This window comes from Poecilia mexicana, unplaced genomic scaffold (assembly GCF_051168715.1).
Source record: "Poecilia mexicana isolate PSO_F unplaced genomic scaffold, ASM5116871v1 scaffold_16, whole genome shotgun sequence".
NCBI classification, from domain to species: domain Eukaryota; kingdom Metazoa; phylum Chordata; class Actinopteri; order Cyprinodontiformes; family Poeciliidae; genus Poecilia; species Poecilia mexicana.
Window position 1 is genome coordinate 1841234 of NW_028263385.1, and position 27125 is coordinate 1868358.

General features: G+C 41.2%; 3 protein-coding genes across 4 annotated transcripts; all 3 read left to right on the forward strand.

Annotated features, from left to right (window-relative positions):
- The first annotated feature begins 9056 nt into the window (after positions 1 to 9056).
- Positions 9057 to 14896, forward strand: etsrp (ETS1-related protein). Of its 2 annotated transcripts, none has more exons than XM_014991439.2 (8): positions 9057 to 9121; positions 9260 to 9350; positions 10310 to 10417; positions 10491 to 10559; positions 10637 to 10783; positions 11165 to 11431; positions 11502 to 11620; positions 14161 to 14896. In XM_014991439.2, exons 2-8 carry the CDS (start codon positions 9269 to 9271, stop codon positions 14422 to 14424), a joined length of 1056 nt encoding a protein of 351 aa, XP_014846925.2. In that variant the 5' UTR covers positions 9057 to 9121; positions 9260 to 9268; the 3' UTR covers positions 14425 to 14896. The 2 variants fall into 2 exon arrangements, with proteins under 2 accessions (XP_014846925.2, XP_014846926.2); XM_014991440.2 differs by having other exon boundaries at positions 10494 to 10559.
- A 1311-nt stretch (positions 14897 to 16207) lies between these two features.
- LOC106920431 (caspase a-like) lies at positions 16208 to 24187 on the forward strand. Its single transcript, XM_014991437.2, has 8 exons — positions 16208 to 16528; positions 17096 to 17146; positions 18274 to 18320; positions 18588 to 18764; positions 18862 to 19096; positions 19189 to 19329; positions 19414 to 19523; positions 22978 to 24187. Exons 1-8 carry the CDS (start codon positions 16285 to 16287, stop codon positions 23095 to 23097), a joined length of 1125 nt encoding a protein of 374 aa, XP_014846923.2. The 5' UTR covers positions 16208 to 16284; the 3' UTR covers positions 23098 to 24187.
- A 1146-nt stretch (positions 24188 to 25333) lies between these two features.
- On the forward strand, positions 25334 to 26351 carry LOC148154910 (uncharacterized). Its single transcript, XM_088013947.1, has 3 exons — positions 25334 to 25524; positions 25578 to 25739; positions 25799 to 26351. Exons 1-3 carry the CDS (start codon positions 25334 to 25336, stop codon positions 26349 to 26351), a joined length of 906 nt encoding a protein of 301 aa, XP_087870073.1.
- Positions 26352 to 27125: the final 774 nt, after the last annotated feature.

A 27125-nucleotide genomic window follows, 5' to 3' on the forward strand; every position in this document is an offset into this window, starting at 1 on the left:
CTGACAGTTGGATCAGAACCTGAATCATCTGCTGCTGAACATGTTTCCTCCATGTTTCCTTTATGTTTCCTCAATGTTTCCTCCTTGTTTCCTTCATGTTTCCTTCATGTTTCCTCCATGTTTCCTCCATGTTTCCTTTATGTTTCCTCAATGTTTCCTTTATGTTTCCTCAATGTTTCCTCCTTGTTTCCTTCATGTTTCCTCCATGTTTCCTCCATGTTTCCTTTATGTTTCCTCAATGTTTCCTTTATGTTTCCTCAATGTTTCCTTCATGTTTCCTTCATGTTTCCTCCATGTTTCCTCCATGTTTCCTCCATGTTTCCTCCTTGTTTCCTTCATGTTTCCTTCATGCTTCCTCCATGTTTCCTCCATGTTTCCTCCTTGTTTCCTCCTTGTTTCCTTCATGTTTCCTCCATGTTTCCTCCTTGTTTCCTCCTTGTTTCCTCCATGTTTCCTCCATGTTTCCTCCTTGTTTCCTTCATGTTTCCTTCATGTTTCCTCCTTGTTTCCTCCTTGTTTCCTTCATGTTTCCTCAATGTTTCCTCCTTGTTTCCTTCATGTTTCCTTCATGTTTCCTCCATGTTTCCTCCATGTTTCCTTTATGTTTCCTCAATGTTTCCTCCATGTTTCCTCAATGTTTCCTCCTTGTTTCCTTCATGTTTCCTTCATGTTTCCTCCATGTTTCCTCCATGTTTCCTCCTTGTTTCCTCCTTGTTTCCTTCATGTTTCCTCAATGTTTCCTCCTTGTTTCCTTCATGTTTCCTTCATGTTTCCTCCATGTTTCCTCAATGTTTCCTTTATGTTTCCTCAATGTTTCCTCCTTGTTTCCTTCATGTTTCCTTCATGTTTCCTTCATGTTTCCTTCATGTTTCCTTCATGTTTCCTCCATGTTTCCTTTATGTTTCCTCAATGTTTCCTTTATGTTTCCTCAATGTTTCCTTCATGTTTCCTTCATGTTTCCTCCATGTTTCCTCCATGTTTCCTCCATGTTTCCTCCATGTTTCCTCCTTGTTTCCTTCATGTTTCCTTCATGTTTCCTCCATGTTTCCTCCATGTTTCCTCCTTGTTTCCTCCTTGTTTCCTTCATGTTTCCTCCATGTTTCCTCCTTGTTTCCTCCTTGTTTCCTTCATGTTTCCTCCATGTTTCCTTCAAGTTTCCTCCATGTTTCCTCCATGTTTCCTCCGTGTTTCCTCCATGTTTCCTTCGTGTTTCCTTCGTGTTTCCTCCGTGTTTCCTCCGTGTTTCCTTCATGTTTCCTTCATGTTTCCTCCGTGTTTCCTCCGTGTTTCCTCCGTGTTTCCTCCATGTTTCCTCCATGTTTCCTCCATGTTTCCTTCATGTTTCCTTCGTGTTTCCTCCGTGTTTCCTCCATGTTTCCTTAGTGTTTCCTCCGTGTTTCCTCCATGTTTCCTCCATGTTTCCTCCATGTTTCCTCCTTGTTTCCTCCGTGTTTCCTCCGTGTTTCCTCCGTGTTTCCTTCATGTTTCCTTCATGTTTCCTTCGTGTTTCCTCCGTCTTTCCTCCATGTTTCCTCCATGTTTCCTTCATGTTTCCTTCATGTTTCCTCCGTGTTTCCTCCATGTTTCCTTCATGTTTCCTTCATGTTTCCTTCGTGTTTCCTCCGTGTTTCCTCCATGTTTCCTCCATGTTTCCTCTAGGATCAGCAGAACATCTCAGATTGTTTCTGAACTTTAATCCAACGTTCAGCTGAAAACAAATTGATTCTTATGAGGCAGATATTTTAAGTTTGAATTCCTTCTGGTTCTTTTCATTCATATTTTTTGTTGTTGCTCCATGAGCTACAACAAAAAAATGAAAATGAAATTAAGTAATTGATCGATCCAAAGCATCGATAATATCGATACCAAGTCGGTATTTTATTGAAACTTTTGGTAAAATCAACATTTTACTTTCAGATTCCCTTTTGAAATTTGGTGTCATTTTTTTCTTGTATTTCCTCAGCTCTGCTTCCAGAAATATTTTGTGTGGATTTGCTCTCAGATGATCATGTTTTGCACTTTATTTACTTTCCCATCCATTCAATTCCACTGTAAAAACAGAACAGTTGACCAAACGCTGGACGCCACAACCAGAAATAAAAACCAAGAGAACAAATACAATAACTATAAAAACCAACAATAAAAACCAACAGTAAAAACCAACACCAAGCCGAGTTAAAGGGATGTCAGCGGTGAGGCGTCCGGGGTCAAAGGTCAGGCAGAAAATCTCTAATTCAAGATTCGCTCCTGTTTGTTTCCATGGCAACACATCTCTAAAAGAAACGATAAAACAGAAACCTCTCTGTGTCGCTTCAGGAACCACCTGCAGCTTCCAGATGAAAGATGATTTTATTATTTCTTTGGGGGAAATTCAGTTTAATAAACTGGATCCGTTTCTGCAGGATTTTAGTTACTTTTCCCTTAAGACTTAAAGCCCAAAAATAAATCTGGAGAACTTTTGATCCAGAGAACTTTGACCGTTTACAGGAAAGTCTGGATCTCAGGAAGGAAAAAGAAGAGCCGTCTGCTGATGAAGACTTTAACTCAGTGTTTATTTCCTGCATTTTCTTGTTTTAATGTTTTTTTTTTATCTCCTCAGTAGTTTTCCAGGTTCTTCTCTTCTCTTATTTTTCCTGTCTGGAACATTTGCTTCCCGTTAAGGATTCGTTTCTGTAGCCGATGCGTCAGAGGAGGAAACTAATCCGGAACCAGCAGGAGGAAAGTTTGCTCCAGTTTCCGTGATGCTGCTTAAATCCTGGCGGCATCACGGTTCTGCAGCAGCACAAAGAGAGAAGTCCAGATCTCCAGTCACAGAGAGGAGAACCAAAGGGCCGCGTCAGCGATGCTTAAAGCCTCACTTTGATTTCAGAGACCAAGGTCAAGGCTTGACCTTCAGGCCTCTGTTACCGGGCAGATTTCCAACACAGAATTTACAGAACGAATAATAAAGAGAGAGAAAAACAGTTTTAAACAAAAATACGAGACATATGACAAACCAGCAGTTTATGTTAGAGTGAGACCTCCTGTTTATACACAAGCTTTGATCTTATTTTTTATAAACTCAATTTACATAAAGAGTTTAGGTCAAAATAACAATAAACTTTAGATACTGTAACTGGAAGTACTGATATGTGATCTATATCTATCTATCTATCTATCTATCTATCTATCTATCTATCTATCTATCTATCTATCTATCTATCTATCTATCTATCTATCTATCTATCTATCTATCTATCTATCTATCTATCCATCCATCCATCCATCCATCCATCCATCCATCCATCCATCCATCCATCCATCCATCCATCCATCCATCCATATATATATATATATATATATATATATATATATATATATATATATATATATATATATATATATATATATATATATATATATATAAAAAAAAAAAAATTCCCCTCTCACCCTCCGTGGGTGGTCTCTTTCATCCTCTGAGCTCGGGTCCTCTACCAGAGGCCTGGGAGCTTCAGGTTCTCCTCCAGTATCTTGGCTGTGCCTAGAACTGCACATTTCTGGACTGAGATGTCTGATGTTGTTCCTGGGATCTGTTTGAGCCACTGCTCCAGTTTGGGGGTGACTGCCCCGAGGGCCCCGATGACCACAGGCACCACTGTGGTCTTCACCTTCCAGGCCTTCTCCAGTTCCTCTCTGAGGCCCTGGTATTTCTCCAGTTTCTCATGCTCCTTTTTCCTGATGTTTTGGTCACTTGGTATTGCTACATCCACCACAACGGCTTTCCTCTGTTCTTTATCCACCACCACAATGTCCGGTTGGTTCGCCATTACCATCTTGTCTGTCTGGATCTGGAAGTCCCACAGGATCTTAGCTCGGTCATTCTCCACCACCTTTGGGGGTGTCCCCCATTTTGACCTCGGGGCTTCCAGTCCATATTCTGCACAGATGTTCCTGTACACTATGCCCGCCACTTGGTTATGTCGTTCCATGTACGCTTTCCCTGCCAGCATCTTGCACCCTGCTGTTATGTGCTGGACTGTCTCAGAGGCCTCCTTGCACAACCTACACCTTGGGTCTTGTCTGGTGTGGTAGATCTGAGCTTCTATTGCTCTGGTGTTTAGGGCCTGTTCCTGGGCGGCCAGGATGAGGGCCTCCGTGCTGTCCTTGAGTCCAGCTTTCTCCAGCCATTGGTAGGATTTCCTGATATCAGCCACTTCAGTTATTTGTCGGTGGTACATCCCATGTAGGGGCTTGTCTTCCCATGATGGTTCCTCCAGCACCTCGTCCTCTGTTCCCCATTGCCTGAGACATTCGCTGAGCACATCGTCCGTTGAGGCTTTGTCCTTGATGTATTTATGGATCTTAGATGTTTCATCCTGGACAGTGGCTCTCACACTCACTAGTCCTCTGCCTCCTTCCTTACGGGTCGTGTACAGTCTCAGGGTGCTGGATTTGGGGTGGAACCCTCCATGCATGGTTAGTAGCTTCCGAGTCTTAACATCCGTGGCCTTCATCTCTTCCATTGGCCAGCTAATTATTCCGGCAGGGTATCTGATTACTGGTAAGGCATAGCTGTTTATTGCACGGATCTTGTTCTTGCCATTGAGCTGGCTTCTCAGGACTTGCCTTATTCGTTGGAGGTATTTGGCTGTGGCTCCTTTCCTTGTGACCTCATCGAGGTTGCCATTTGCTTGTGGTATTCCCAGGTACTTGTAGCTGTGCTCTATGTCTGCTATCGTTCCCTCTGGGAGTGAGACCCCTTCTGTGCGGACGACCTTCCCTCTCTTTGTAACCATCCGGCCACACTTCTCTAGTCCGAATGACATCCCAATGTCAGTGCTGTAGATCCTGGTGGTGTGGATCAGTGAGTCGATGTCTCGCTCGCTCTTGGCGTACAGCTTGATGTCATCCATGTAGAGGAGGTGACTGATTGTGGCCCCATTCTTAAGTCGGTATCCGTAGCCAGTCTTGTTGATGATTTGGCTGAGGGGGTTCAGGCCTATGCAGAACAGCAGTGGGGACAGAGCATCTCCTTGGTATATGCCACATTTGATGGATACTTGTGCAAGTGGTTTGCAGTTGGCTTCAAGGGTGGTTTTCCACAGCCCCATCGAGTTTGCAATGAAGGCTCTTAGAGTCCTATTGATGTTGTACATCTCTAAGCATTCAATGATCCAAGTGTGTGGCATTGAGTCATAGGCTTTCTTGTAATCAATCCAAGCGGTGCACAGGTTGGTGTGTCGGGTTTTGCAGTCTCGGGCGACTGTGTGGTCTACAAGGAGTTGGTGTTTGGCTCCTCTAGTATTTATGCCGATGCCCTTCTGTGCCGTGCTCATGTATTTATCCATGTGTCCGCTTATCTTAGCCGCTATGATGCCTGACATGAGCTTCCATGTTGTAGAGAGACAGGTTATTGGCCGATAGTTGGATGGGACTGAACCCTTTGAGGGATCCTTCTGGATCAGGATTGTGCGCCCTTCAGTTAACCATTCAGGGTGAGTCCCATTCTGTAGTAGCTGGTTCAGTTGAACTGCCAGTCGCTCATGGAGGGCAGTGAGTTTCTTTAGCCAGTAGGCATGGATCATGTCAGGCCCTGGTGCTGTCCAGTTTTTCATACCCGAGACTCTTTCTTGGACATCTGCCACAGTGATGGTTACCGGGGCTTGTTCAGGGAGGTTGCTGAATATATATATATATATATATATATATATATATATATATATATATATATATATATATATATAATATTATAGAAATTGTATAATATTATATATGTATAATATTTACAATATTATGTGTAAGGAATAAGTGAAAAATGAAATAAGGCAGATTATTTAACTAATAAAACATTTCCCCTGTTATGAGTGAATTAATTTGCCAGTTGAATTGTTTCATCATTATTAATGAATGATTGACTTAAAACAATTTCCTCTGTTCTGTTGAAATTTGACTCATAAGTTCATTTTGTCTCATTTCAGGTGTATGAAGATATTTGGACCAGAAACTAAAAAAAATACTTGATAAGATTGTGTGTTTTTGCAGTGCATACAGATTTCATATATATTTAAAAAACATTTGTGAAAATGTTTTTTGGTGAAAAAGAAAATTTATTTTTTAAAAATTCACAAACTAATTTTTGTATTTCTAATTAAATGAATTTTGTGATCTGCCACTTTAAATCAGTTTTGGGAAAAACTTTTCACATAACAAAAACGACAAGGTTTGGTTCCATGTATGTATTGTAAACACACTGCTCCAAAAAATAAAGGGAACACTCAAATAACACATCCTAGATCTGAATGAATGAAATGTTCTCATTGAATACTTTGTTCTGTACAAAGTTGAATGTGCTGACAACAAAATCACACAAAAATCATCAATGGAAATCTAATTTATTAACCAATGGAGGCCTGGATTTGGAGCCACACACAAAATTAAAGTGAAATGTTCCCTTTATTTTTTTGAGCAGTATAATTTCCTGTTTGCATCTGCAGCTTCGGAGCCTCTTTGAATGTTCATGATTAAATCAAATGAGTTGATTTGGACCGAGTCCCTGCTGTCCTGTCGGACTTGTCCTCTTGTCCTCTTGTCCTCTGCTGTCCCTCTCAGACTTTTTGCTTCTTAGTCTCTTGATGTGGATCTTCACCCTTCGTGTCTCTTTCTCCTCGTCACGACTCTTGTCTGTGCACGACTGCTGCGCCGCCGCACTTTTCCAGATGCAGCATGCCCTTGCGCGTGCGCGTGTCTCTGTGGCTGTGTGTGCGCATGTGCGTGAGCGCGCGCAGCAGAACGTGAGACTGTTTGTTTACTCAGGTCTCCGGGGTCAGCCTTATCTCCTGCAGCCACTCACGCTGTGATTTCAGACTTTCTACAGCAACTCCTTGTGTTAGTATGCGCGCGTGTGCGTGTGCGTGTGTGTGTGTGTGTGTGTGTGTGTGTGTGTGTGTGTGTGTGTGTGTGTGTGTGTGTTTTACGGGCCATTGTTTTGTCAAATGGTTTTAAAAGATCCAGGGATTTTTTTGCTCTTGGCCTCCACCTCATTAAAAAACGCTCTGATTTCAAACAGGCGCAGCTGATCTAAACCCAGATCAGGTCAGACAATCAGCAGCTGAAACGTGTTAAAGACATTCACACACACACACACACACACACACACACACACACACACACACACTGAATGACACTTAATATCTGTAAAGTAAAAGCTGTATCAGGTCAGACTTCATATAATATCTGGAAAAATGACACAAACCAGAATTATGTCCCATAATGTTCCTCCAGGCTTTTATTAAAATACAGTAAAATAAAATTAAAAGACATTTCGTGAACCTCAGCATGTATCTTCTTTTTAAGAACTGATTTCTTTTTGTTTACTTGTTTTCCACTGAAAAAGAGAAAGTTTCACATTAAATCAAACAAACCTGTAATTTAACTTTGAAACATTTAATTCAAATATTTGTTACCAATTAAAGTAATTAAAGTCAGACCTGGATTCTGATTTTAGGGTTTAATTTAATGAATCCTTTTGCCAAATGGAGATTTGCTGCTTTGTCAATATTTATTTTAGGATGAGTTGGATGATTTCTGCTAAACGGGTTTATGATGTTTGTTTCATTTCTGTTTTTGGAAAATAATTAAAAATAAATCAGACATAATCAGGTTGGGACTCCTTTAAAAAAAGATTTTTAGTCTAAATTTTTTAATCTGACAAAATAAAGGTTAAAAAAAGAATCTCATCGATTTCAGAAGCACAAAAAGAAACATATCTTTGTTTATTATTGGTGCTTTCTGAACCATAAAGAAATATTTAATACTTTTGAATCAAACTTGTTATTCATGAAGAACCTCCAGATTAAGATAAATAAAAAGAATCCATCAGTTCCAGCTCTTCTCCTGCATCAGGTTTTATTCTCTAAAGAGAATTTAAAATCTCTTTAATCTGTTTTATGAATAATCTGTACGTCAATAATCTTCATCAATCCTTCATCCTTCCTTCAAAAATAAAGTTTTACTGTCTGATGCGTCCTGTGGGTCGTTTATTTTACGTAGAGTATAAAATGTTTAAGGCCAGGCAGAGCGCCGTGTGGAACACCAGGAAACCTTCAGTGAACCAGAATCACCTCTGATCAGCTGTTTGGTGTCTAAAGATGTTACACGTTCATTTTGTCATTAAACAGTAAATTTCCTTTTATTCTCTATTTCTTAAATCCTGGAGTTGAAGTATTTTACATGTCCAGATTGGAGCTGATCAAATATAATCATAAAAGTTTGAAATGTCTCTTTAGTTAGCAGAAGCGATAAATCAGACACCGACTTCGGCCATATTTCCCTCCTCATATTACAACACATTTATGATGAACGAAGCTGCAAACAATAAACTGGACCCAGTTACAGTTAACAAGTTTTTTCCTCCAAATCTTTGGCCTCCTTCAGACATGATGACGTCCTGGGCGTGAGCCACCACCTATCTGAAAAATGAGCAATAAATGAGTTAAAGGATTATTAGTTTCTGCTCCAGTTGCTGCTCTTGTTTTGCCTCAGCCTCCACTCTGTAGTGACAGTTTTCTTCTAATCTTTAATATTTCTAAATGTTTTCCACATAAATTTCGCTTTTTGTCCGATTTATCCGACATGAAACTGAATAATGATAAAATCTCGTGATCTTTGTTCTTTGTTTTTCCTTTTAACTCATGTAAAGCACTTTGAATTGCCTTGTTGCTGAAAATGTGCTATAAAACTACCTTTACCTTTAAAAATCCAAAGCTGCACTGATTGAATATCTTATATTGCTTTTTCCGCGATTCTTCTTCCCATAAAATAAATAATGAAACTTTGAATCACGTCATAAATAGTTGATCTGCGGTTTGTCTGCGGATCTTTTATGAATGAACACTGGTCGCTGGTTCATGTGGAGAGGAGGGGAGGCAGTGTGTGTGTGTGTGTGTGGGGGGGGGGGGGGGTTCTGACGTAAACAGACCTCGAATCCGCAGGTCACGACGCACCGCAGACCCGCGCCCCGCCCCCGCGCCGCTGCGCCTTTATAAGCGGCCCGGAGCCCACCGACCACCAGGCTGAGCGCTCCGCTTCCACTGGGAACGTTTGGGAACCTGGAGCCACGGAGGGGAACAACGTCAAACTAAAGGTTCGTCCTGCTCAGAACCAGGATCTGAACCAGGATCTGAACCAGCCTGATCCTGGTTCCTGAGTCCAAACGGAACATTTTCAGATTCAGGTTGAATCATTAGATCCATTTGTGACTGAAGCTGGTTTGTGCCTGCAGAAAGGGGAGATGGAGGTTTGCCACACTGGATTCTACACCGAGGACTTCAGCACGCAGGAAGTGCCTGCAGGCTTCGACTTTGCGTCTTATGGTGAGTTCAGGTTCTGCTGGTTCCTCTCTGACCCGGAGGAGGAGGAAGAGGAGGAGGAGGAAGGCTCTGCGTGTTTATCTGAGGTGTTTCCTCTGAGCTGAGCAGCTGAAGGACGCAGGAAGTGCTGCAGACTGTGTCATCACGTCTGTCAGAGGGCCTCAGCCAGACCCTGACCTGGGCCGGGCCGGACCGGGCCGGACCAGGCCGGGTGGTCAGGCTGAAGACTCGCTCCGTCTGTCGTCTCTAATCCTTTCCTCCAGATTTCCTCCTCCAACAGATTTAGAGTCCGGCCTCCTCTTCCTCCTCCTCCCATCCCTCCATCACTGCTCTGTCACTCCCTCCGCTGGCGTTTCCTCCCCTCCCTGCTCAGCTTCCTCCCTGCAGCGTCTCCATCCATTCATGTCATTAACACTCAGAGCATCACACGTTTCCTCCTGCTGATGAGAGCCGAGCAGGGAAGCAGCTAAACACGCTGCTACATTCACAGTTATCACATTTAACTGTTCAAAGTTAGAAATAAAACCTCCATGCAGGGAGAATTTAAAACATGGCTGAACTCATGAAGATGGCGGCCTGGAGGCCAGAGCACATTCAGAACCAGGAGTTTGATCGAAGCTTTTCAGATGGTTCTGTTTGCAGCTTCATTTCATTTATTAAAATCTAAACTAAATTGTCAAATTTTTCTGAAATGCCTGTGACCTGCAGGTAAAATATGAAAATGTTTTATTAATGTTTGCTGCATTTTCTTTCTTTTACGGTCAACATTTTGACATTTAATCCTGAATGTGAGTCAGAGGATCAGTTCTGATCCAGACCTGAACTGAGGCAGGGAGGAACCATCTAACTGTGTGTGTGTGTGTGTGTGTGTGTGTGTGTGTGTGTGTGTGTGTGTGTGTGTGTGTGTGTGTGTGTGTGTGTGTGTGTGTGTGTGTGTGTGTGTGTGTGTGTGTGACCTCCAGACTGTCCAGGTGAAGACCCGTCCCTCCTGTTGGACAGTAAGGCCTTCGGGCCGCAGCAGTACTACCCAGAACCGCCTAAAGCTCCAAACCTTTACCACCACAGCAAAGGTAAAACCTCCAGGCGCTTCCTGTTAACGCTCCGCTCTGGGTCTGAATGTTCTGATGGAACCGTCTTCCTCAGCAGGTACCACCGATACCGGACTCTTCAACCTGGACTCACACCAGGACTTTACCTGGTTGTACCCGCACGGTGAGGCCGGACCGCAGAGCGCTGACCGGCTGCCTCTGAGGTTTGTTTGGTTGTCTGACCGTCTCCTTCATCCCCAGACGGTCTGACTCTGGACCAGAACCAAGCTGGGTACCAGGAGACCCTGCAGACCTACCAGAACCTGCCTCAGGCCGGACCGTTCAGCCCGGGCCTGGAGGGCAGCCACAGCCCGTTTCTGACCCGGAGAGGATCCAACCCGTTCCAGAGTGAGACCTTGAGCCCAGCAGCGCACCGCTCCGGGAAAGTTACACTGTAAAAATGATTTATTTATCCTGTCGGATCCGTTTACAGTCATATTTCCACCATGATATTCAGACATTTATAAATCTAAATATTCACATAGGTTCAGTTTCAAACTAAATACTTAGTTTGAAAACTCGATATTCTTATTGTGATGTTTAATCTGGAACTCTGACGTTTCTAAATGTACGAATAACTTGGTGAAAATATGACTGACAGGATAAATAAACCAAAATATTTCTGTTAATTTTTTACAGTGTAACTTTTCAGACGGCCTCCCTTACATCCCAGCCCTCCCACATTCCCGGTATTCCCGTTTAACTCCGGATCTTTCCGTGTTTCTCCAGATAAAAGCGATCAGAGTTTCTACGACTCAGACGGACACAGACAGGTTTCTCCCTTCTGGCCTGAATATTCACCTCCCAGCTTCACCTCCAGCCCGCTTCACCCTCCTGCTCCTCTTCCTCCTCCTCTTCCTCCTTCTTCTTCCTGCCCCTCGAACCCCAGCACTCAGCCTGCAGAGCACTACTGCCCCCGTGTGGCCAAACGCAAGAACACTCACCTGCAGAGGCCAGAGAGGGAGGGGCAGGTAACGGGCATGTCAGCGTATCCAGGTCTGAAGAATAAATCCGGAATGATTTCAGGTGAAGAGATGAAACATTAAAGTTTCTTCCGGTTCTCCAGGTTCTGGTCCGATCCAGCTGTGGCAGTTTCTACTGGAGCTTCTTCTGGACTCCGCCTGCCGGACCTTCATCTCCTGGACCGGAGACGGATGGGAGTTTAAGATGTCTGATCCCACCGAGGTGAGGAACAGTCCAGGTTCTGGTTCTGGTTCTGGAACCCGAGCCAAGGTTCTCCTCCGAACCTTTTAGATCCTCTAAAACAGATATCAGAAGAAAAGTCATAACAAGTCAATAAAACAGAATAAAAGTTGGTTTTGATTCAAATGTCATCAACTGATGTTTCAGTAGGATGAAGGTTCATAAATATGAATCAGAGAAAAAAATTAAAAACTGAAAGAACAAAGAATAGATTAAAAATAAAAGCAACATCTCTTACAAAAAACATCCCAGATAAATGAGGGTTTTATTTTTAAATGTGTTATTCATTAATAATTATTGTTAGTTATTGTTGACTGGTAAAATACAACTTATTGATTAAATATTGATGGATAAACAGCCTCTGGTGATAAATGACACATCAGGTTTCAGATGAAAGGATTTCAGAAACTGGAAATGAAAAAGAAACGACGTTTTAAACCCACGATTCTCCTCCACTCTGCAAACATCAGATTTAAAAACCTGCAGGAAGAAGAAACACATGGAGGCTTTACAACAAGAGGATGAACTGAAATACCTGAACAGAAAAGAACTTCTGAGGAATGTCTGCAGAGTTTGGATGAAAACATTTCAAACCAAAACTTTCAGTTTTTTACCTCGATGTTTAAACACAGTTAAAGATATTTAATTATTAGCGTCTCTGATTTTTAATGTGATGTTTGATTCAGAGCCGACATCTGTCCTGACCTTTGACCCGGTCTGAGCAGCTGTTGGTCTCTACATCACACTAACAAATTCATCCCAGTTCAAATGTCAAAAAAAAAACCAAAAAAAAAAAAAACTGGAAAGTTATGGCATTAGAGGAGTGCCATTAAACTGGATTAGGAGCTACATTGGAGAAAGGAAACAATTTGTAGAATTAGATGGTCAGAAATCAGACTTACTCAACATAACTTGTGGAGTTCCGCAGGGATCAGTTTTGGGACCCAAATTGTTCATTTTGTATATAAATGACATAGTCAAAATATCAAATCTTATAAAATACATTATATTCGCAGATGATACAAGTATCTTCTGTACCGGAGAAAACATTCAACAACTCTCTAAAGTGATCAACACAGAAATAGAAAAATTACAGCATTGGCTCAAAAACAATAAATTATTTGTAAATTTAGATAAAACCAAATTTATGATATTCGGAAATAATAAAAAACAGGAAAATAATCCAATTAAAATATCAATTGACAGTGTTGATTTAGAAGAAGTACATGAAATAAAATTCTTGGGTGTCATATTAGATAATAAATTCAGCTGGAAACCACACATCGGACAAGTAAAATCTAAAATAGCCAAGAGTGTTGCTGTTATAAGAAGAATTAACTTCGTACTAGACTATAAATCTTTGTTTATTCTATATAACACACTCATTGCACCACATCTGACATATTGTGTGGAAGTTTGGGGGAATACATACAAAACAAATTTACAGCCATTATACCTCTTACAAAAACAATCCATCCGTATATTACATAAAGTGGGATACTGGGAACACACAAACCAGTTATTTATTAAATCAAATATACTGAAATTCTGGGACCTGGTAATATTTAAAACTACACAATTCATGTTTAAGGTCAGAAATCAAAAACTTCCACACAGTATACAGGAAATGTTTGCTGACAGAGAGGGTGGTTATTATCTAAGAGGTGAAGGATATTTTAAAAAACAACATATTAGAACAACCAGGAAGAGTTTTTGTTTATCTGTGTGTGGAGTAAATGTCTGGAATGGATTGAATGATGAGTTAAAACAAATTACAAATGTAAACCAATTTAAAAAGCTGATTAAAGCAGAGCTCATTTCAAAATATGCTGTATAAGATGTTTAATATCCAATAGGCTATAATGTAATTGATGATATAAATAGTACTTAAAATAATTTTGTATAGTTATATATGATGAAAAATGGAAAAATTTCTCTTTTTGATGTTATGACAGTTCATTGAAAATATATTGACAAGTAGGAAAGGGGCAGGACATTATAAGATGTATCTTCTACCTGCTCCTTTTCGAACAGAAAATACAAAAAAAAAAAAAAAAAAAAAAAAAATTTGCATGTCACATGGGCATAATAATTTGTTTCATATTTTATTTCTTAAGTTTGTTTCATTCTATTTTATTTTATTTTCTTTTTGATTGTTTTAAAGTCTGTTCGAAATAAATAAATAAAAAAAAATTAAAAATAAAAAAAAATAAATCAACATTTTCTGCTCAGAACAACAAAAATCTCAGCAGGAACCATTTCATGTTGAAGCTGCATTAGTTTATCAACTACATTCCCTTTGAGAAGTTAACAGATTTTTGAAATGTCAAAAACTAAAATATTCAGACATCAGTGATGAGATTTAATTATTAACACGTAAAAATGCAACATCAGCTCAGATCTGGGAAGCTTTGGGTTTTAAATCCGTGCTTTTCAACACGCTGACCCTTTTACGTTTCAGATTCAGCTGCATTTTCACGGCCATAATTAAATCCTAATTATTCTGTTTCTTGTTCCTGCAGGTGGCCAAGCGCTGGGGTCAGTGCAAGAACAAGCCGAAGATGAACTATGAGAAGCTGAGCCGCGGCCTGCGCTACTACTACCACAAAAACATCATCCACAAGACGGCGGGCAAGCGCTACGTCTACCGCTTCGTCTGCGACATGCAGGGCATGCTGGGAAAGACGGCGCAGGAGGTCCTGAGCAGCCTGAGCGTCTCACCCACGAACACAGAGACATGGCCGGCCTCTGGGGCGGCGGCCGAGCCCAGCGGCGGGGCCTGGTGAGGGCCCGGTCCAGCGGGCCCGGTCCAGCCGGGCCCGGTCAGGTCCAGCCGGGCCCCAGCCGGGCCGGGTCGCAACATCAGGAACTCTGCCAGAAGCAGAACATCCTCAGAGGATAAATCCGCTTCAGGAAATGTGGCGATGCTGCATTTCAGAGAAAAAAAGCAGCAAAAACACTCAAATCCACCTTTAAAACAAAAAACCAAACCTTGTTTCATGCTAAATGTTTGAACCCTCCGGACCAGAGAAGCACTGCGCATTTCACTCGATGCTAAGAGGACAAGAGTAAATATTGTTAATAAGACTATCTTGTAGAGTTTTGTGCATTTATATTATTATTATTTTTTATACAAAACTCATTTCTACCTCCTTTGCTACAGAGAAGAACAACCTGGTGTTTAGTTCAGACACCTGGAGAAAATATTTTTATCGGTTTCTGATGAATATTTGTGTAAATAAAACTTTTTCAGACGAAGATTGTGTTGAGACTTGTTATATTTTACGAGCCAGTAGGTGTCGCTGTTGGCTGATTCTTGTTGAACTATTTAACTGTATTTTATATGAGAACAAAAACGTGAAGTTTCTGTGTTAATGCGGCAGTTCAGAAGCATCACATGAATAAACTGAGGGGAGACCGGAAACATTTATTGTGAATTATTAATTTGGGTAAATGATAAAATGGCTGTGAATTTTTCATTGAAAAAGCATTTAATCTAGAGACATGGAAATTAAAAGATTGTGCCACGACTGTGAAAATATTTAGGTAATTTGTTGATGAATTGTAGATTTTTTTATGAGTTTGTTATAAAATTATGAGATTTTTACTGAAAAAACATTAAAACTATAAACTGTGATCATGTTTCACATTTTGAATTGACCAAATATTTTTGCAGTTTGTTGAATTATTTACATTTTACTGGTTTCTGCTGTTGTGTTTTTTATGAGCTCATTGGAAAGTTTGGCTGGTTGATAATCTGACACACCTGCTGGTTCCAGGAATCACCTGGCTGGTTTTAAGAGGAGGAGCTGCTGACTTCATCATCATCATCATCACAACATTGGTTGTCCTGGATGAGTTTTGGTGGAAAATTGTTTTTCTTTAACTTATTGACATAATGCTGCTCTATGACAGGAAGAGAAACGGGCTCAGAGGTCCAACACAGCCAGACAAGAACTTAATGTCGACGGATCAGACGAAGCTGTAGGGCTTATGGCTGGATATGATTATGTTGTCTAGAAAGAAGTTTGAGTTGTTTCACTGTAACAGGAGGACTTTGATAGTTAGTGAGCTTTTCCATGATAAGGTCTGTTCCTGATTGTAGGCGGGCCGTGAGCAGCAGCAGCATAATGCTAAGAGTTTGCAGATTTATGTTTTCGCATCCACCTGAATAATGTGTAGTTGCGCCACTGAACCACACCATCTTCCAACTGGTTTACACACTGATTACTGAGCATGCTCCATGACCTTTGACATCCAGCAGTAAGTGTGATGCTGCAGAACCGCCCTGCTGCTCTGCAGGTGGAGCGAAGTGGAAGTTCAGGTTGAACAGATCAGTCTGCAGATAGGAGGTCCAGCTGGGTGTTTAGAGCTGAACTGAGGAGGAGCCTCCGTGGTGCCTTCAGGGACCTCAACCTGCTGGGAAACTGAAGCTGCTGCTTTAAAATAAGCAGTTCAGCTGCACTTCCAGAGACTCTGTCGTCTTTAATAATATGTAAGACATTAGAGGGAGAAGGATGGGTCAAACCACATTTCCCCATAGCATTTGAACGCATCACTTTAGGGAGTGGAAAAGCATCAGCAGCTCATTTAAGCCCAGCGCCTGCTGCAACAGCCACAGCGCCTCTGCATCATCTCAGTGAGAAATGGCTCCAAAAAAGCCCACAAAGGTTCTAGAAGATATCTTGGAGAACCTGTCAGAGAGGAACTTTAAGAAGTTCTGCTCAGGACTTGTGGGCCGGGATAAGCGTGTCAAGAAGAACCAGGTGGAGAATAAAGACTTCTTGGAAGTTGCAGAGGTGATGATTGAGAAATACGCAGACGAAGCTCTGAAGGTGGCCGAGGAGCTGCTCAGAGACATCGACTGCCAACAGGCAGCAAACGACTTGGGTAAAACAGCCACATTATCTGGATCCATTTGTCCTTCCTTCTGCAGGGATCTTCAGGGGAATTCAAATATTTCTACTGTTTGTTTGATTGAACTGATTTCACAGGGTAAAAATTAAACCACCTCCTTTACTTTTAAAGTAATGACTACAGCTGTACTGGATCGGTTCTGATCCAACTGCAGCTGATCTCAGGATGCCTCCTAAAATAACAGCTTCATCTGTTGGAGCTGCCCTAGCTATAACAGAAGATTTTTATACAGACATAAATTTAAAATATTATATTTAAATGGAATATAATTAGGTACAATAATTGGAAAAGACTATAAATATATTTTTATGGCTAACTTTGGTACTAAAATGTTTTGGAAACAATCAGAAAAAAAGCTAAAAGCTTCATGTTTAAAACAGTAGATCCTCCTATCTTTAGTTAAAAAACACATCTGTGTTACACATATCTATGCTGCCATTATAATGATCACACTGCATTCTTCTGTGTTGTCATAGCCGCAAAAATGGGTAAAAATGCATAGAATTTGGTTTTAAGTTCTTTATTTCTTATGTTTTACAGTTGCAGAGCGTAAAGAGGCAGGTTTACGTTGGGGAGATGATTCCACCAGTGGTGAGTTTTTCTTTTTTTCTTTTAAACATGAGTAACAAAAACTCTGAGATTGTAAAAATCTAATCAAAGATAAACGACAATTATTGTGACATACATTTTTAAAACAATGCATGACCATGAGCTCTCCTATGAAAGTTAAAGTATTATTTCAGTAAATGGGTAAGCTATAATAAATTCTGATATATTCTGCCTTAACAGAGGTATTAATATTGGATATTCCCCGAAAAACAATGAAAACCCAAATAAATCTGAGGAAAATAGGACGAATGTTGAGCTAATAGCACTGAGCATTCGTCACCAACTCAGTGGTGGAAGTGAGAGCGTTGCACAACATAAATTCAGCCAGAACAAATGGCTCTAAATAATAAACCAGCTTTGAGGTGCATAAGTTGCCTCAAGGAATTTTAATAATCGACATACTTGAATTATTTGATGAATCGTTACAGCACTAAAGTCAACTGTCATATTCTTCCTGTCCTTTCCTGCTCAGTCTTCAGTCATTCAGTCATTGAAGATGTTTTCTTCCACACATCACCCAGGACCTGCAGGTCATCAGTTGTCTGGAGGACGTCTGCACAGAGCAGGTCCTAATCTGCTGAAGGAAACACTGTGATCAGTCCCTTAGTCCCTCAAACTGCCAAGACGAACCATGCAGGAAACCCCGTCAGATCGAGCCATCTTAAAAATGCAAGACAGACCGGTTTAACTTAGTGAAATGTTCAACTGCAGATGTTTACATGCAGTGCAGAGGCTTTAAAACACAGATAGTCGACTGATTTAACAAGGAATTGTTGTTGAAAACAAGCATGTTCTCCTACAACCTGCACAGCAAAAAAACGAAACAGAAATGAACAATGACAGTTGAGAAAAAACACTTTAAGAAATTTATTTAATTTCTACAGCAAACAATCAACAGAGAGAAGAAGGAGAATATTTTTCAGTCCTTTTTTTTGTTTTCTTCTCATCAAACGAAATCCATATTTTTCCCCTTTCCTTAAAGAGGCGCACAAACATTTCAACCAATGTTTTACCAGGGAGCCAATGAGTGTTGGCAACACGTTACATAATGCATTCATAAATGTGCTCTAATAAACGTAACCTGAACTTTTCTTTCTTTACTCCTCCAGAAATGACAGTGAAAGACTTTTGGATGTCCAAAAAGGATGATCCAGAGGTCAGTAATGTATCATCCTGAGTGAAATATGCTGATAATGGTAAAGAAAAATGTACATATAAAAACACTGAAGGCAAAATAATTTGGTATTTTGGATGTATTACCAATCTATATATATTTATGTAAATAATGAAATCTTTATTTGATTTTTGTTCATTTTTTTCTCACTGTAATGTTAATTTTACCTTGATTTATAACACCAGGTTCCAGTTCAGCTGTTTCTTTTTGACCAACATTTAGTTTCTTTTCTCTCCATGTGTCTGTCAGGTTTACTGTGTGACTGAAGACAACTACAGGAACCGCGTCGCTCTGCTGATCACTAACATCAAGTTTTCTGATGAGAAACTGGACAGACATGGAGCAGAGAAAGACGAGGAGAACATGGAGAAACTTCTCCAACGTCTGGGATATGAGGTGGTAAAATGGCAAAACCTCACTGGAAAGGTGCTTTTTTCTAACTGGGAGAATAATTCAAACTGGTTCTTGTCTGGTTGATGAATAAATGTAATAACTGGTAACATGGTTTCCTGTCTTCCTTCAGGGGATTGATGACGCTTTAAAAGGCTTTGCTAAACATCCCAAACTGAAGCAGACTGACAGCGTGTTTGTGGTTATTATGTCTCACGGCAAACTGGGGAAAATTTGGGGGGCTGACTGGAGAGAGGACAACCCAGATGAATTTGCAGTTGACAAAATTTACAGATGCCTGAACTCCAACGGCTGTCAGGCACTAATAAACAAACCAAAGGTCGTCATCCTACAGGCCTGCAGAGGAGGTGACGTAGATCTGCTACTACAGATAAACTAAAACTCACTGAGCGATCATGTAAGGCTCTTTCCTTACCTGAGTGTCATTTTTAACTTCCAGTAAGAAGTGGAGCCACAACTTGGGTCCATGACGGTGAAAGCACCGGGCGCCCTGCTCCACCGCCTGAGGACCATGTACCAGAGCTGGATAAATCTGCACACGTAGAAAAAGACTTCATTGCTCTTCTCGCCAGCACCCCTGGTGGGCTTACAGTCAAACTTTAGATAAACCTGCTCTCGTTGTTGTAGCTTCATGACTTTCTCATGTCTGTTCGTCTTCCTGCAGACAATAAGGCGTACAGAGAGACACAAAATGGGTCCATCCTCATCCAGAACATCGTGAAGGTTTTCACTCCAGAATCATATCAGAAACACATTATTGATCTTTTCACCAAGGTACGAAAAATATATGATTTCTGAAATCAACTTTCAATTAATTTTGACTGTTTTGAAGCATGAAAACAATTTTTTCCCATTAATTTACTGCAGATTATATAAAGATTAGGATTCAATTATAGCAATGCCAACGTCAAATAAGTGATAACGATGTATAGAAACAGCAGAGAAATAGTTTACCGTTCCAGAATGTGTCCTTAAAGAAACAACAGATTCAACTCCTTCTGGGCATCCAGGTTATCTCAGCTACACCATAAAGATGGCGTTCCCCTAATGGGCATCCAGGGGTCACATTAACAGAATATTTTCTGTATTTGACTGTTTTTGTTCATTTCTTTATTTTATTTCAATTTGACAGGTTATAATTCATATGCACAGATATTATAAACTTTGCACAGAGGCAACTAAACTCAGTCAATAAAGAAAAGTCCTTTCTGAAGATCATCTCTTGGGCTCTGAACTAAATGCGTCTTTCAAACCAGGAGCTGAGTTGAAGAGTTATGGATGTACGTCTGATATGGCATAAAATTCACATCACGATGTCTATTGTGATGGGTGGCAGTAACAATGTATATGACTTTATGTTTTTGGAGAAAACTTACAAAAATCACATAGTAATTGAGTGGAATGTATATATTTGTGTGTTAAACCCTGATGTAGGTTGGTTTTGTAACGTTTGTAACTGTTTTGTTTTATGCAGCATATATTAATACTACCTGGTTAAATCAAAGCAGGGCCGGCCCAAGCCTCCATGGGGCCCTAAGTGAAATGTGGTTTTGGGGCCCTGTAGTTCTGCTAACAATGTGGACCGGCTGCAATCAGCAGTCCAATCATCAGGTCATTCACACACCTGCTATAAACTGATTGCATTTCTGGCTGTTTACATTATATACATGTATAATAGGATACATTTATTGGCCAACTGATTTATCAACCAGTCGATTTCTGGGCACCGATTTCCTTAATTTTGGGGGATCGTGATCTGCTGATACTTACATGTGAAGCTGATCTTTATAACTCAGCCTCTGTCCTCTTCTGCTCTGCAGTGAGAGGTTTGACTGACAGACCCACCAGGTCAGGTCTGCATGTTTACAGTTAACAATATTCACCCACTGTGGAAACTCAGTGACTTTCTTGCTATATTTAGCGACATTTCAGACAAAAAAAAATTAATATCAGCCAAAATCAAAATCGGCCGGTCAGGCTTTTTAAAGATCAGTAACCAGGGATCGGCCAGAAAACTGCAATCAGTGCAGCCCTACACACATTCATGACATTCTTTAATTAAATCAATTTCTCTTAAGCGTTACTCCAATAGCTAAAAATGTAATTTATACCAGGTGAGTCTTTCTCTCCTGAGAATGTGGGCCGGTACCGGTACTGGACTGATCCTGAGCCTTCAAATGATTTTAACAGAAGTTTCTCATAACTTAGAAAAATAATGTTTGTTTTAGCCACGAAATGATTCAACTACAGCATAGAGCAGCTAATCGATGTAGCAGCCAGTTAGCCTGACGTAGAAACATTTAGCTAGTGTAACCGGTGTATGCTAGAAGTGTTTCTTTACCAATAATCTAGTCTTATACAGTCGGTTAACCTTGATGTGTTCTGCGTTGTGTTCAGATGAAGAAGGGAGTCAGACCACTGGAGTAGCTGGTTGATCTTTAATGCAGGTTGCTGGCAGAGCACAAACGGAAATACAAAAAGCCCTTTAGCATGCAGCTCTTCCATACACAGGAGTCGGGGTTCCCCCAGGAGATAAGCACACGGAGAAACTCTGTGACTAAATAATAATATCTGCTCTAACATTTACAAAACAATGTTCTGAACTTGTCAAAAGAAATATATGTATTAAAACATAAACATTCACAGGTGCATGTACTTTCAATTATTTTATAAATTTAAAAAAACATAAACTTAACCAAGAGCAAATTACATTTCCTACCTCTTCTCAGGCAGCCTAGTACAGTACTGATGTCATAAGGTGCTCTCTTAAAGTGACAGTACAGGTAGTAGTGTTTACCTAAATAAATAAAATAATACAATTCTTAAAATATAACAAAAAAAAAATAGGATTCTTCAGTGCTGATCAGGATTTGGTGAAATTTCAAACATTATAAAAATAAATAAAAGCACATTTTCTAAACTTGTTGCACTAGACAATGTCAAACATTGAGAAGTTTTAATTATTGCTATCAAACGTTATCAAACTCGGCGTTTTGAAGCCAAAAGTACCTCAGAAATATACAGAGCCACCATGAGAATCAACTCATTTAAAGTTTTAACTCAGTTTCACACAAAGACCCTAGCATAAATGTTTGGCTGTTGAACTGGGTCATTCCAGGTCGCTATCAAGCTAATTTTAGTAGCTTTACAAATCTTTTACATTACATCACCAAGGCTCATTAAAACAAACCTTTATCTTGGCTTTTTTCTGTTCTTCCTCTTTCTTTTCTCCCTCCCTGAAGGATAAGTCCTTTCTGAGACATTGTTTTGCTAACTTAGCTTCTGACCGGAGCTTTGGACGTTTGGATGCTCTGCTCATTGCACGGCAGCTCATGTTACCGGCGAAGCGTGCGGTACCTGCCGTGGCCACCAGAGGGCCCCTAGAGCAATTTATTTTTTCTTTTTATCCATAAAATAATTTCTACATATATTATCAAATATATATTATTGTAAAAACAAATCACTTCATAGTGAAATTGTGTGTTTTTGATATTATAATGACAGAAAAAAAAAATCAGCTCCACTGAGGCCAAGGTCACAATGACCCTCAGTGGCCTTGGGGCCCTAAGCAGCTGCTTAGTTTACTTTGGCTTGGACTGGCCCTGAATCAAAGTTAAATAAACAAAAAATATATCTATATAGAAACAAAATAACTTAAATATAATGGATGCCTGAGTCAAATCCTGCTTTTTCTTCTCAGTCACTGCATTGCTGGTAGTCAAGCATATGCTTTGTTTTAAGGAGGTAAAACAAAATGCTCGTATTTCCTCTCTTTGGAGGAACTGCCACCCTACACACTTTGCAAGTAAATTTTTTTTTGCTCCTGGTCTGATTGGTCAACTGTCCCACGGTCTGAAGAGATTGTGTGGTTTAAACCCCATGAGTTTTTTGCTTTGTGCGCAGTCCAATGTGGTCGCACTGACCAGTGTGCGCTTTTAGCAAGAGTTTTTTTCTCTCGCTGTCCAACCCGTGACATTGCGCCGTGCTCCTCCTGAGCATCATGAAAACCATGGAGGTTAAACCCGAACCAGGTCCAGATTATTGTGTCTCAGCCGTGCTGCTTCCCACTTGCTCTGCTTTGATATCAGCGGTTGTTGACTACAGATCTCTATCACAGGCCAAATTAATATTGTTTCTACCATATTCCATATTTATTGCACATTCCTACAGTTAGTCTGATTTATTCAGGAACCTTTAGCTGATTGTTGACTCTGTTTCAACCCCACAGGTCCAGGACCTTGTTTCAAAATGTGGTGACGACCAACAGAAACAGATGCCCGTTATTGACAGAATGACGCTGAACAAGAAGTTTTATCTCTATCCTGGACTCCTGGACAGCAGCCACTAATATGACATGTTTTAATATGATAGGAAGCAGAACGTTTAGTACTTTTTTCTCTGTCCGATTATGTATAACGGAGCAGTAAGTAAATGTGACAAGTTTCCTTTTGAGTTACGAGATTCTGAAAGTGTGGATTCTAAACTTCATAATGATATCAAACATTGACAAAAAGTGAGGAAGATATGGTCAGCTGAATGCTACTTTAAAGTTTTCCCCAAACTGCTGATCTGCTAACTAATTCTGTTACTTTGCATTAATTCCACCTTCAGCACTGAAAAACTCTCATTAACCAGCTTCTGTCTGGCTGATCTAGCTGGAAATATATATTTCTAAAAGTTTTCACATGTTGTGAGTTTCTGTCTTGTCAGTGTTTGTCATGGAGTCGTCTGTAAAAATCTGAATTCACTTTAACAAGAAATCTACATCACACCATCATCCTGTTCAGTGGCTTCAGTGAATGTTTTATTGACATTAAGACCAAGGCAAAAGTAATGACACAAAATAACTTTAATCTACATCTATGTACATAAGAGACATTATGACAAATTTAAATGGCACATAGTTTTAAATCAGTGGTTGTTGGATTATCATGATTTCTGGATGTTTGGGTTTTTCGGTTTGTGGTTTTTGTTTCGGGTTGTTCATGGTTCAAAGTTTTGCATTATTAGTTTTTCTTTGTAAGTTTGTTTGTATGAGTTATTCTGGGGTCCTGAATAGTTTCTGTTATTTCTGTTAGTGCTTTAGTTTGTTTCATTCTAGATGAAGTCAGTAATCAGGCCCGTTGCATCTACCTGAGTTCCTGTATCACTCATGCTGCTCACCTGTTTCACCTGCCACTCCTGTCTTTGCTCACTGCTGGATTCTTGTTTCTGATTCGAAGAAACAACATGAAAGGAAGGCAGCAGGTGTGCACATTACCCGTACCCAATAAAGTGACAAAAACAACAATACAGGACTCTTCTGAGGTCCTGGAATTAGAATAATGAGTAAACTTTAAATTCTTCCTCGTCGAGCTCATACCAGGCATAACACAGCAGGTGACGCAAATAAGGCTTTCACAATAAAAGAATTTAAAATAAAATGTCTGATTTATTAATTGTTTTTGTTGGTTGAGATCTGTGTCAAACTCCTTTCAGGCCTAAAAAATGGCCCAGGCAGCAAAACAATGTAAGAACCAGACAGGATCCAAAAAATGCAGAACTCTGAATATTTTTTATATATATTCACAATAACTTTGTTACAGTTTCACAGCAAGACATGATTTCAACCATCAGCAGGAGGGAGAGTCTCCCCTGATCTCAGCCAACAGCTTTTAAATCATCGGGGCTAATTAATGGAGACAGCACTTACACTTCCAGGTAGAAAATATACATGTGTGCTCAATTATATTTCTAGAAAAACATTTACATAATTATAATTAACTTTAACAACTTCAAAACTAAAACACAATCTGGGCCCAAACAACATCCAAAACTTCTCCCCTCCCTCTCAAACACTGTGGCCTTTCCCAGTGAGGCTGATTGAAAACAGCAGGTCCCTAATGGACGTGTTTCCATGGCAACACATGACCAGGTGACCTCAAAGAGAAGGAGAATAAAATCTCAAATAAATCAGGTTTAAACTTTCCTCCAAACAAAAACAATATAGTTACCAGTTCAACTGGTTAGAAAGCACAAAATAAGCCGCTGTTAGAGGCAGTAGATCCCTCAGCACTGGGACATGGCCGCCCATCTGGGGTCACCAAAAGGCTCCTGAAGGACTCTCAGACCAGGAGGATCACATCTTTCTGGTCAGATGAGACAAAGATTGAACTCTGTGGCATGAAGGCAAGGCAACGTTTTAGGAGGTTACCAAGTCCATCACCAGGCCCTACCGTACAGTACAGAGGTAGCATCATCCGATGCCTGTCAAGGTTCCCGTTTTGGCTGAGAAACGTCCATATTTCACCCCTCTGTCCCAGCATGCTCCTGTAATGTTTCCCTAAATTTACCGTACTATAGCAATCATGTCGCAATCACCACCCAGTTTTTCCAGTAAAAGGTCATGATGAACAGGTCTTAGATTGACATGGGCGTTTACTGCAAGACTTTTCTCAGTTTCTCATGTTGCTGTGCAAGAATTTTAACCCTTTACTGGATTGTTTCTTCAAATGTTCCATTTTTATCCTAGTTTGAGCTGTCAGACAGAATCCCTCACTTTTTCTTCTGGAGTACTTTCCTACATAAAAAGGTGAACAGTCAACATGGTCCCAGTCTCTGGTTCCAGTCTCTGGTTCCAGTCTCTGGTTCCAGTCTCTGGCTCCAGTCTCTGGCTCCAGTCTCTAGTCCCAGTCTCTGGTCCCGGTCTCTGGTTCCAGTCTCTGGCTCCAGTCTCTGGTCCCAGTCTCTGGTCCCAGTCTCTGGTCCCAGTCTCTGGTCCCGGTCTCTGGTCCCGGTCTCTGGTTCCGGTCTCTGGTTCCAGTCTCTGGCTCCAGTCTCTGGTCCCAGTCTCTGGTCCCAGTCTCCAGTCCCAGTCTCCGGTTCCAGTCTCTGGTTCCAGTCTATGGTCCCAGTCTCTAGTCCCAGTCTCTGGTCCCGGTCTCTGGTTCCAGTCTCTGGTTCCAGTCTCTGGCTCCAGTCTCTGGTCCCAGTCTCTGGTCCCAGTCTCTGGTCCCAGTCTCCAGTCCCAGTCTCTGGTTCCAGTCTCTAGTCCCAGTTTGTGGTTCCAGTCTCTGGTCCCAGTCTCTAGTTCCAGTCTCTGGTCCCAGTCTCTGGTCCCAGTCTCTGGTTCCAGTCTCTAGTCCCAGTTTGTGGTTCCAGTCTCTAGTCCCAGTCTCTGGTCCGAGTCTCTGGTCCCAGTCTCTAGTCCCAGTCTCTGGTCCCAGTCTCTGGTCCCAGTGTCTAGTCCCAGTCTCTGGTCCCAGTCTCTGGTCCCAGTCTCTAGTCCCAATCTCCAGTCCGAGTCTCTGGTCCCAGTCTCTGGTCCGAGTCTCTGGTCCGAGTCTCTGGTCCCAGTCTCTAGTCCCAGTCTCTGGTCCCAGTCTCTGGTCCCAGTCTCTAGTCCCAGTTTGTGGTCCCAGTCTCTGGTTCCAGTCTCTGGTCCGAGTCTCTGGTTCCAGTCTCTGGTTCCAGTCTCTGGTTCCAGTCTCTAGTCCCAGTGTCTGGTCCCAGTCTCTGGTCCCAGTCTCTAGTCCCAGTTTGTGGTCCCAGTCTCTGGTTCCAGTCTCTGGTCCGAGTCTCTGGTTCCAGTCTCTGGTTCCAGTCTCTAGTCCCAGTCTCTAGTCCCAGTCTCTAGTCCCAGTCTCTGGTCCCAGTCTCTGGTCCCAGTCTCTAGTCCCAGTCTCTGGTCCCAGTCTCTGGTCCCAGTCTCTGGTCCCAGTCTCTAGTCCCAGTCTCTGGTCCCAGTCTCTGGTCCCAGGCTCTGGTTTCCTCCACAGCTGTAGCAGGGTGATGTAAGGGATGTGTTTTCACGGAGAACAGGATGATCTCTTCCAGTAGATCGTTCCCAAGAAGGCAGGATGTTCGTTTGCCCCAGACCTTTCAGCTCGGTTCTGGGTCTGATGCTCCCTTCACCGGATCCACATGACTCCTTGCTGACGTCCTCTGGGTCTGAACCAGAACCAAACACGGAGAAGCAGCTTTCAGCTTCTATGCACCACAAATCTGGAACAAACTTCCAGAAAACTGCAAAACAGCCGAAACACTGAGCTCTTTTAAATCCGGACTAAAAACCCAGCTGTTTAGATTTGCCTTTGAAGATGAAATGCTGTATTTATGATTTTGATGATGTAACTTGTCAAAATGTAACATTTGTTACTGGCTCCTGGTGACTCCGATGTCTTCATTGTTATTTTTATGATGTGAAGCACTTTGAGCAGCCTTGGGGCAACAGCAGTGGCCCAGCGCTGTAACTGCAAACTGTTTCTGAACATTGTTACCATTTATGTGGCTTTATTAAATTGGACTGATGGATTGTAACTGTTGATTATTGGAGAAGCGGCGGCGGCGGGAGAAACATGTGAATGACTGGTTGCATGTAAAACATCTGGTAGGATC